Consider the following 10,897-nt stretch of genomic DNA (forward strand, 5'->3'; position numbering starts at 1 on the left):
GGAGCCCCTTTCCCAAGCCTGCAGCTGCAGCGTGAATGGGAGCGGGGCGGATTCCCTCGGATCAGTAGGGCCTTGTTCTGCTAGGGGAGGAGCTCCCGGCCGCTCTGCTGCTCTCTTTGTCCCCTGCCAAGCCAAGCCTCACTCCGACATGTGGGATTGGCACTTGGAAACCCCGACTTCCAAAGGGCAGTGGAGATGCAGGACCCTCGGAACATGGAGGCATTCTCATGGTGCCCAAATATGGTGTTTGGAAAGCTTGTTCCGTGCAAGTTTTGGGAATATTTCCCAGAGCTTGCTATTGTTTGATAATAGTTTTTATTATTGTTAGCAGATTTCAAGGAAAGTTTTCACTGGGAATGTTGCCTGGCTGAGGCTCTGCTGGGGTGGAGGCTGTGGTTTGGAGAAGCATTGCTGGCCAAGCCTCCATGGCTCCCTCATTAATCCTGGAAGTCATCTAGGACAGACCTCTGCTCAGGACGTGGCCTTGGGGGTGATAATAGACCCCATTTAGTCCTGACTCCTTCTGGCAGGGATAGTTTGGTTACATTAGGAATTCTTGGAATTTATGGGATTTCACACATAAGCCTCTCCCGTGTCTCCATGAGGTTTGGTGTTGGGGGGTTGTGCTGGCTCTAAGGCTTAAATTCCCAAACTAGGACTGAACTTAACTTAATAAAATCCAGTATTCCTCAACTCCACATGGACCTGGGATCAGACCAGGCTGGGGGATGAAGGGATTGACATCAGCCCTGGAAGAAAGACTTGGGAATGTTGGTGGGTGAGAGTTGGATGTGTCCATCCCTGAACCCCCCAGGCCCTGGGCTGATCCTGCAGTGTGGGCAGCAGGAAAGGGGGAATTCTGCCCCTCTGCCCTGCTCAGGTGAGACCCCACCTGCAGAGCTGCTCCAGCCCTGGGGACAGAGCAGGATGTGGAGCTGCTGGAGAGAGTCCAGAGGAGCTGGGATGATCCGAGGGATGGAGCAGCTCTGCTGGGAGGAAAGACTGGGAGAGCTGGGATTGTCCAGCCTGGAGAGGAGAAGCTTTGGGGTGAGCTCATTGTGGCCTTGCAGGGCCTGAAGGAGCTGCAGGAAAGATGGAGAGGGAGGATTTCCAAGGGCTGGAGGGACAGGACCCAGGGAATGGCTTAGATTGGGAATTTTATTCAGGCTCATTCCCATCCCCCCCAGAGTAGGTTTAGATTGGGAATTGGGAAGGAATTGCTGGCTGGGAGGGTGGGGAGGGGCTGGGCTGGAATTGCCAGAGCAGCTGGGGCTTGGAGCAGCCTGGGACAGTGGGAGGTGTCCCTGCCATGGCAGGAGGCAGAATGGAATTGATTTTAAGGTCATTCCAACCCAAACCATTCTATGATTCCATGATTCCCGGGCTATAACTCCCCATTCTTTTGTCCTTTAGCAGAGCAATATCAAAGTAAAGGCTCATTATTGCTGGAATATTGTGAATATTCCCTTTATCTGCTCCACTGAGTTCTGTTTGCTGAAAACCTCAACAACCTGAATTTCTTAATATTCTTCAGATTAAATCCGGCTTTCTGGGGTCCTGGCTGCAGAAATCCAGGGATTTCTGTTTGGATTTTTGGAATAGGAACTGAAAGTGAAATGTGGGGTGTAAATAAAGGGAAACTGCTGTATCCAAACCATCATTTCCGTGTCCTTTCTGTTTGGAGTGCTGGGATGAAAGGGATGTGTCACAGCCTTTTTATCCCATCCCACTTTGTTCCTGACGGATCCAAAGGGCTCCCTTTCATCTGCAGGATTAGGAGGCCGTTATGGAAAACAGCCCCACCAGATTGGGTTGACGTCGGCGCTTTTATCTTTTGCTCCAAGTTTTGAAGGGTTATCCGTGGTTCCCTTGTTCCCTCTCTCAAGATTTGATGGGAAGTGAGAGCAAAGAGCAGCTCCTTGCTGGAATTGTTCAGGAAAAATGATTAAACTCAGGGAAGAGGAAGGGAGAGGGAAATAGGGGCCAGCTGGGTGATGGTGATGACCCCACAGGTTCTGGTTGTACCTGGATCCCTGTTTTTTCCACCTTCTCCCAAAAAGCCTCCTTAAGCAGAAAACATGGCACTCTTCCCAGTTTCCCACCTGGAATCCCAAACCAGGGATCCATCAGCTGATGGAAGAAGAGCTCAGAGGATGTGATCAGAGACCCTGACACAACTGGCAGAGCTGACTGGTTTGAGGTGTGGATTTTTAGCCATGAACCAAATTCCTTTAGTTTGAAATGACCCGAACCAGGAATTCATGCTGGGAAGGATTTGTGGAGTCCAAAACTGGGAGGAGCTGGAAGAGAGGGCTTGGCTTGTAAATCTCTGCTCTCCTAAGGAGTTTCCTTCTGGTGACCAGGGATGGGACTGAGGGAACAGCTGGAGCTGTGTCAGGGGAGGGATACAATGGAAATCAGGGAAAGGTTCCACTATTCCAGAGGGTGCTGGGCACTGCCCAGGCTCCCCAGGGAATGGACACAGCCCCGAGGCTGCCAGAGCTCCAGGAGCGTTTGGACAGCGCTGCCAGGGATGCCCAGGGTGGGGTTGTTGGGGTGCCTGTGCAGGGCCAGGGGGTGGACTGGATGTGGGTCCCTTCCAGCTCAGGATATTCCCTGATTCTGATGTTCCCAGTTCTCCCTGTGCCAGACCAGGTATAAAGGAAGTTCTTCCCATTTTTTTGTTCCCGCTTCCAAAGGCAGACAAAGCAAATTCCTCTCGGGTGAAGCCCAAATAAAGCAAACTCTGCTTTTATGGCTGATTCTTGTATTTGCCTCTAGTGCTTGCTTTGTATTCCTTTAATATTGAAATAAGATTCCCATCTAAAGCAGAGCACCCGGGAATATCTCCCTGTAATAACAAGGATGGGGATGTGATTTTGGAATGTAACATTTTTATTGCCTTTCCCTTTTTATTACCGCCTTTGCTGGCGTTCTTGGCTCAGAATGTCAATCCTTCACCTTTATGCCTGAGTTTATTTGGGATTGCTGCTTTTCCTGGCCTAGCAATGGATATTTATACATTGGCTCATCATTTATGCAGTTTAAAGGATGCCTTGGAGCAAAGCCTGGATCCAGCAAGGGTGGATCCCTCACCACAGGGGACACGGGATGTCACAGCTCAGAGTGGGACTTTATATTTACATTTATATTTTTAATAACTATAATATTTATATTTATATTTATATTTATATTTATATTTATATTTATGATATTTATATTTTATTTATCTTCTATTTATATTTTATTTTTTTATTTGTATTATTTATATTTGTATGTATATTTATATTTCTAATATTTCTATTATTTCTATTTCTATTTCTATTATTTCTATTTTATTTATATTCTCCAATGAATTGCTGCCCTGTCCTTTCCTCATGAGCATTTTCTCCTCTTCTATCACATGGAAATATTTCATGGAAAAGGAGAGGTTAAAAGAGAGAATTAAATTTAATCCCTTCTTTCCGAGAGCAGCAGCATCTTCCCATCAACCTCTGCTGGCTGATCCACAGCTGCTCATAGGATATTTTATGGGAATTATGGGAATTAGGTGTGAGCTGCAGGTTGTACATCCCAGAGAGGGAAAAACACCTCTGTCCTGGATTGTTGAGTCTCTCTATGTGCAAAGAGGAGTTGTCCCAAGGAAGATGCCTCTCCTGATTCAAACTCCAGGGATTCATCCCAGGTGTCAGCCAAGTTCCCAGGAATTCATTGGGGAGGAGGTGGATTAGGAGGGATGGATCAGTGGGCAGGATCTGACTTGAGGAGAACACACTTCCCATGCCAAAGAAGTTCTTTACTCATTCCTTTTTCCAAGGTTTCCAATCCAGTGTGCCGGCACCTGTCCCACATGTGACACGTTCCTTCCCAAATGTGGCTGCAGTGCTGTCCATCCATCAATCCCTGCTCCCATTAATCCATCAATCCCTACCTGCCTCTGCATGCCCAGGGAATGGGGCTGCCCCTGGATCCCTGGCAGTGCCCAAGGCCAGGTTGGATGGGTCTTGGAGCAGCCTGGGATAGTGGCAGGTGTCCCTGCCCATGGAAGGGGCTGTAATGGGATGGGCTTTAAGATCCCTTCCCACCCAAACCATTCCATGATTTTATGAATCCCTGGCTACTACTCTCCCTGCTTTTCTTTATCCCCTTCCCTTTGCCTTACTGGAACAACCAGTCAGAGCTGGGACAAGAAACCAGTGAATGACTGAACACAGGGAATGGCTTCCCAGTGCCAGAGGGCAGGGCTGGATGGGAGATTGGGAATTGGGAATTGCTGGCTGGGAGGGTGGGCAGGGGCTGGGCTGGAATTGCCAGAGCAGCTGGGGCTGCCCCTGGATCCCTGGCAGTGCCCAAGGCCAGGCTGGACATTGGGGCTGGGAGCAGCCTGGCACAGTGGGAGGTGTCCCTGCCCATGGCAGGGTTTGGATGATATTTAAGATCTCTTCTTTCCCAACCACTCCCTGATTCTGTGATTCCTGTTGTGTTTTGCAGCATCCCCTTCCATCAAGCTCCTCGTGGATGACCCCATCGTGGTGAACCCTGGAGAAGCCATCACCTTGGTATGTGTGACCACCGGGGGGGAGCCGGCGCCCAGCCTGACGTGGGTGAGGTCTGCGGGGGTCCTGCCCGACAAGACGGTCCTCAACGGGGGCACTCTGACCATTCCCGCCATCACCTCTGAGGATTCTGGCACCTACAGTTGCATCGCCAACAATAACGTCGGCAATCCCGCGAAAAAGTCCACCAACATCATCGTAAGAGGTGAGTTCAGTTGGAAAACCATTGGCTTTTCTTTTGGAAGATTATTGTAACCCTAGTCTGGAAGGATGGCAGCATTCAAGGCTCAATGTTCAATGCTCAAGGTTCACTGTTCAACATTCAATGGTCAACCTTCAATGTTCAACGTTCAACATTCATCAGTCAATGTTCAATGTTCAAGTTTCACTGTTCAACATTCAATGTTCAACGTTCACCATTCAATGTTCAACATTCAGTGGTCAACGTTCAATGTTCAACGTTCAACATTCATCGGTCAATGCTCACTGTTCAATGTTCACCGTTCACTGTTCAACGTTCAACATTCAACGTTCAATGTTCAACATTCAATGGTCAATGTTCAATGTTCAACATTCAACATTCATCGGTCAATGTTCAATGTTCAACATTCAATGGTCAATGTTCAATGTTCAACATTCAACATTCATCCGTCAATGTTCAGTGTTCAACATTCATTGGTCAATGTTCAATGTTCAAGGTTCACTGTTCAACATTCAATGTTCAATGTTCAACATTCATCAGTCAATGTTCACTGTTCAACGTTCAACATTCAACGGTCAATGTTCAATGTTCAACGTTCACCATTCAGTGTTCACCATTCAATGGTCAAACGTTCCATGTTCAACGTTCAACATTCAACGGTCAACGTTCAATGTTCACCATTCAGTGTTCAACATTCAATGGTCAAACGTTCACTGTTCAAGGTTCAACATTCAACGGTCAACGTTCAATGTTTAACATTGAACATTCAGCATTCAATGTTCAACGTTCCATGTTCAACTTTCAATGTTCACTGTTTAACGTTGAACATTCAGCATTCAATGTTCAACGTTCCATGTTCAACGTTCAACGGTCAATGTTCAATGTTCAACGTTCAGCAGTGGTGGTGTCCTGTGTTTCCAAATGGTCCTGGTTGGACTAAATCTTGAAGGTCTCTTCCAACTTTGGTGATTCTCTAATTCCGGGATTTCTGGTCATTTCTAATCAGTTATGGCATGAATTAGTGTTGGCTTCCAAGGCTTCCAGAGCTCTTGCGCTGGGATCAAAGCCCTGAGGTGGAACAAGGGTGGTTTGGTGTCTTTCTGTATTGGAGAGATGCAGCAGCTTTTCCATGCAAAGTGGAGAGAAATTGGTTTGTTCAGCCTTGAGGAAACTGAGGGGAGACCTCATTGTGGTCTTCAACACCCTCCTGAGGAGCAGCTCTGATTTCTGCTCCCTGTGACCAGGGACAGGACCCAGGGAGCGGCTGGAGCTGTGCCAGGCAGGCTCAGGCTGGAGAGCAGGGAAAGGTTCTGTCCCAGAGGGTGCTGGGCACTGCCCAGGCTCCCCAGGGAATGGGCACGGCCCCGAGGCTGCCAGAGCTCCAGGAGCGTTTGGACAGCGCTGCCAGGGATGCCCAGGGTGGAGTTGTTGGGGGGTCTGTGCAGGGCCAGGGGCTGGATCAATGATCCCTGTGGGTCCCTTCCCACTCAGGATATTCCATAATTCCATGAAATGATCACCAAAGGCCTCAGATGCATCCTGAGCTCCTGGAGAAGTCGTTGCCTCCTTCACCTCTTCCTTCCTCCTCATCACCTGAAGCTGTTACTGAAATTAAGGCTGGGAATTTGCTCCCTATGGGGAGCTTTAGATTGATCCCTGTGCTTTAATTCCAGGAAATATCAGCACAAGTGTCTGTCTGAGGTGAAAATAAGAGGAGAGGGCTTGGACAGCAATTGCTCCCAAGTGAAGGGAATCTCTCCCTGCTCGTTTATCCCCTCCTGGAAAACTCCAAGGACACGGGTAGTTGGTCTGGATACAGAGCTGGATTGGCTGATGGGCATGATCAGAGAGGATGAATCCACCTGATCCAAAGAGTTGATCTGAACCTCATTTTCCAAAATTTAATCTGGGAATGGCAGTGAAACACAAACTCCAAGCTATAGGAACAGGAAAGAATAACCTGGGATTAATCAGCCTTGGGAAAAACTGATGGATAAAGAGCCAGTGTGTGAATATTTCATGAGAGCCACAACCCCTGCTCACTTCTCATTCCCCAACATCTCCTGCTCTCCAGCAGGATGAGGAATTAGAAGCTATTTCTGTCCTGGGGGTCGGGGAGGGAGCATTGGATCATCCTGGGTCTGCAGGAGTGGATCAGGAGCCGGGCATGGATTTATTTGGAATATTGTGTTTGAATTTGAATTTCTGACATTTGGCTCTGAGGTTTTGTTGTCATTCCTTGGCTCGGGAATGTCGGTTTGCTGGGATTTACATGGGGATGAGGTTGGGAAGGGAAGGTGGGAGTGGAAAACAGCTTGGAATAAGGAAAAGGAGAGGAAAACCCGGGTGTGAAAAGAAACTTCAATGTTTTGATTGACCCAGCAGACAGCACCAGCCAGGCTGGAGGAAAAGCCACTTCCCTAAATCCCTGCAGACACAAATTCCATGAGTCATGGCATCTTAAAAATAATAATAATAATAATAAAAATATCCCCTCACATTTTTATTTATAGAAGACGATGCCTGGGAGCTGCAAGATGTCGAACAAAGTCTCATTAAAACACACGAGATGGTTTTTATTTCCTTTTCCCTCTCTGCTCTGTGGCCCTGTTAATGCTGAGAAGGGACCACGATGAGGAGAACCCATCAAACAAATGAAGCTCAGCTCCTTTCCAGCCCCAGTTTTATTGTTTCCCCCTTCTTATTTCTGTTAAATGGGAAAAGCTCTCCTTCAGAAGAAAAAAGTCTTCATTCCAGTCTTGGATTTATCTTTGCTGGAAGTGATGCTGAGTCGAGGAGGGAACAATGAGAGAAAAGCAGAGTTTTGGGATGACCTTTGTCTTCATTTCTCAGCATTTTGCCTCATTTGTTTCTCCACTTTGGCTCATTTTGCTGCTGTGGGTCAGGATTTTCACACAGCAGCTGAGGAGAAAAGAAAATTTGCTGGAAATAGAAACTTCTAAGCCAGGCAGGAGAAGCATTTGGTAAATGGAGTTCACATCTTGTGTCAAGTGCACCCCGAATCCCAGGATTAGACATAATCCCCTAATCTGCCCCAGAAAGAAACGTTCGGTTCCCTCGAAGCATCAGCAGGGCTCAGAGGAAATTTTCTCCCTTGAAATTTCTCTAAATTTCAGTGTCTTTGTCCAAGTGTGCCTTTGCTGTCTGTGCTTCATTCCATGAATGAAGCAGCTCCATGATTTTTTTCTGGATGTTTTCCTATTTTTGCAGTTACTGACCACCCACACCTGACTTGAAAGGGGAGAAGTATATGGGATAAGGGCTGGAAGGACAGGACACAGGGAATGGCTTCCCACTGGAAGCTCTGGTGGATTCTTCCCATTGGATTTCTGGTGGATTCTCTCCTGGGAAAAGTCGAATGTTTTGTCTCAAATCAGGGATAGAAGGGGCAGGATTGACAAAGTTCCAATTTGCTTCCAGGGCCTAAAGGGGCTCCAGGAGAGCTGGAGAGGGACTGGGGACAAGGCCTGGAGGGACAGGAGCCAGGGAATGGCTTCCCAGTGCCAGAGGGCAGGGCTGGATGGGAGATTGGGAATTGGGAATTGCTGGCTGGGAGGGTGGGGAGGGGCTGGGCTGGAATTGCCAGAGCAGCTGGGGCTGCCCCTGGATCCCTGGCAGTGCCCAAGGCCAGGCTGGACATTGGGGCTGGGAGCAGCCTGGCACAGTGGGAGGTGTCCCTGCCCATGGATGAGGTGGGATTGGATGGGATTTAATGTCCCTTCCAACCCAACTATTCCAGGATTCTGATTCCAAGGTGGCTCCTCCATCCAGTAAGAGAGGAAAATGCTGGATAACATCCTTGAAGGACACTTGCACATCAGATTGGGGCACAGGGAGAGCCACAGAAATGTTTTCCAGGCCTTAAAGTCGGGAGCATTGACAGAGTTGGGAATGGTCTCAGCCTGCGTGAAAATCATGGAATCACGGAATTGTTGAGGTTGGAAAAGTCCTCCAAGACCATCGAGTCCAACCATCCCCCAGCACTGCCCAGGCCACCACTGCCCCATGTCCCCAAGTGCCACATCCACAGGGCTTTAAATCCCTGCAGCAATGGGGACGCCATCCCATTCCTGAACATCCTGCTCCATTTTTTCCCTCCCGAGCAACTTCTCCCATTCCCATCTTTAATGGGATCCCTCCTCCTTTCCCATTGTAACAGCAGCACATTTTTTGTTCCATTTGACTCTGCCTCTGTGACTTTCACAGTCTGGGAAGTGGAAACCTCATCCTTGGAGTTCATTTTTCTGAGGGGTGGGATTCCCTGTCAGTTGCAATGGAAAATAATGACCTGTGCTCAACAGTAGCACAAAAGCTCTTCCTGAACAAAAAGCACTCCAGGGAAATCCCTTTTAAAGCCAGGATTGCTGGAAGTACCTCTGGATTATGGCTTTAAAAACTGTGCGTGAACTGTAGGAGTGGCCGCTAAAAAAAAATCTGGAATAAAAATAGAAGGAGGAAGCTCCAATTGGGAAATAAATGAGCTTTTGTTGCTTTTTAAATAAAATTAAAATCCTAGAATATTGTTCTCTGCACCTGCTTCCCTCCTGCTTTCCTGCTCTTTATCCCAGAGATTTTTTTAGGAATTTCCCTTGGGGTTTAGGGCAGTAAAGGATAAAATTAGGCTGGTTGGACATCAGCACCTCTGGAATGTCCCCAGACTCCAACAATTGGAATGTGAGCAGGGACCCCAGCTCCAGAGCATGGGAAAGGCTCTGGCATTTTATCCCAGAGGTGGAACTTGGGTTTGGTGGCAGTGGTGAGCGTTGTCACCCAGCAGGTCACCCCTGGCAGGAGGGTGAGCAATGGCACTTCTGGACTTGTGGTCACTGCCTGGAATCTTCTGGGAATGGCTGGAAATTCTAAAATCCTGAAGTGTTGGGTTTTCCATGGAACTGGCACAAGGAGGTTTTTTCCATCCTTGTTTTCCTGTCTGTATTCTGGGAAGGGCTCCCAGCAAATAGGAGAATGGAATAAATTTCAGGATGTGGGTCTGGCATGTGTGGTCACTGCCTGGAATCATTTGGGACTGGTTGGGAATTCTAAAATCCTGAAATGTTGGGGTTTCAATGGAACTGGCAGAAGGACCTTTATTCCATCCTTGTTTTCCTCTCTGTATCCTGGGAAAAGCTCCCAGCAAGTGGGAGAATGGAATAAATTTTGGGATGTGGGTCCATGGTGGCCTTAGCAGTGCTGGGATAACACCTGGACTCGATCTCTGGGGGCTTTTCCAGCCTTAATAATTCTGATTTTCCATCTTATTTCCTGGCTGGAGAATTCCAAAGCTCTTGGCAAATACCTGCAGGCGTTTCCTCCAAGGAAAAACGCCCTCTGTGATGGGATTTCAGAAGTTTTTAGCGGAGCAAAACTGATCTTGCAGCATATCCAGAGGGTTCCTACAGCCAGAAGTTCCCAGTGCACTCCCTAAAAGTTTACAGCTCTGGGAATGAATGTGGGAAAAAGTGGAGCTTTGGAGTTGAATAAATCCATTTATTTTTATTATCTGCTGGAGCAGGCTCTGATCTGTGAGCTCTTCCCAGGCTGGAAGGTCATGGATGAGTTCATAGAAGGCTTCCCTATAAAAACAGAGATGGTTTATTGATCCTTCTGCCCTTTCATTAGGACTTCCCAGACTTTTTGTGAGCAGGAATTTGATTTTGAAGGGAGTTTGCTGCTCTGGAGGACATCATGAGGAGCCTGTTGGGCACCACGTGGCTAGGAGGATTTATCAGAAGGGATTTCAGGAGATGGGATTCCTTGGATCCCTCTCCTTGTGTTCAGGTGGACACATTTTTTCCCCATTTTTCCCAGGGGTTGCTGGGGGCAGTGGCTGGACATGAGCCCAGGGGTGGCCAGGTGGGAAAGAGGCCAAAGGCACCTGGATTGGATCGGGAATTGTGTGGGAGCAGGAGCAGGGAAGGGATTGTCCTGATTGTCCCCGGTGCTGGAACTGCTGAGGGACCTTGAGGGCTGTGTCCAGTTCTGGTGCCTTGAGACACTGAGGGACATGGAGGGGCTGGAGCGTGTCCAGGGCAGGGAACGGAGCTGGGAAGGTTCTGGAGCCCCAGGAGTGGCTGAGGGAGCTGGGAAGGGGGCTAGGCTGGAGCAAAGGAGGCTCAGG

General features: G+C 48.3%; 1 protein-coding gene across 1 annotated transcript in view; it reads left to right on the forward strand.

The window, feature by feature from the left end:
• Positions 1-10,897, forward strand: part of MDGA2 (MAM domain containing glycosylphosphatidylinositol anchor 2) — a gene marked incomplete at its 5' end in the record, with an annotated part of 153,079 nt that overhangs the window by 46,485 nt on the left and 95,697 nt on the right. The window contains one exon of the mRNA XM_017738811.1: positions 4,492-4,761. Coding sequence (XP_017594300.1) covers positions 4,492-4,761 — 270 coding nt within the window. The remainder of the gene's footprint in view (positions 1-4,491; positions 4,762-10,897) is intronic.

This window comes from Corvus brachyrhynchos, unplaced genomic scaffold, assembly GCF_000691975.1.
Source record: "Corvus brachyrhynchos isolate BGI_N302 unplaced genomic scaffold, ASM69197v1 scaffold245, whole genome shotgun sequence".
Lineage (NCBI taxonomy): Eukaryota > Metazoa > Chordata > Aves > Passeriformes > Corvidae > Corvus > Corvus brachyrhynchos.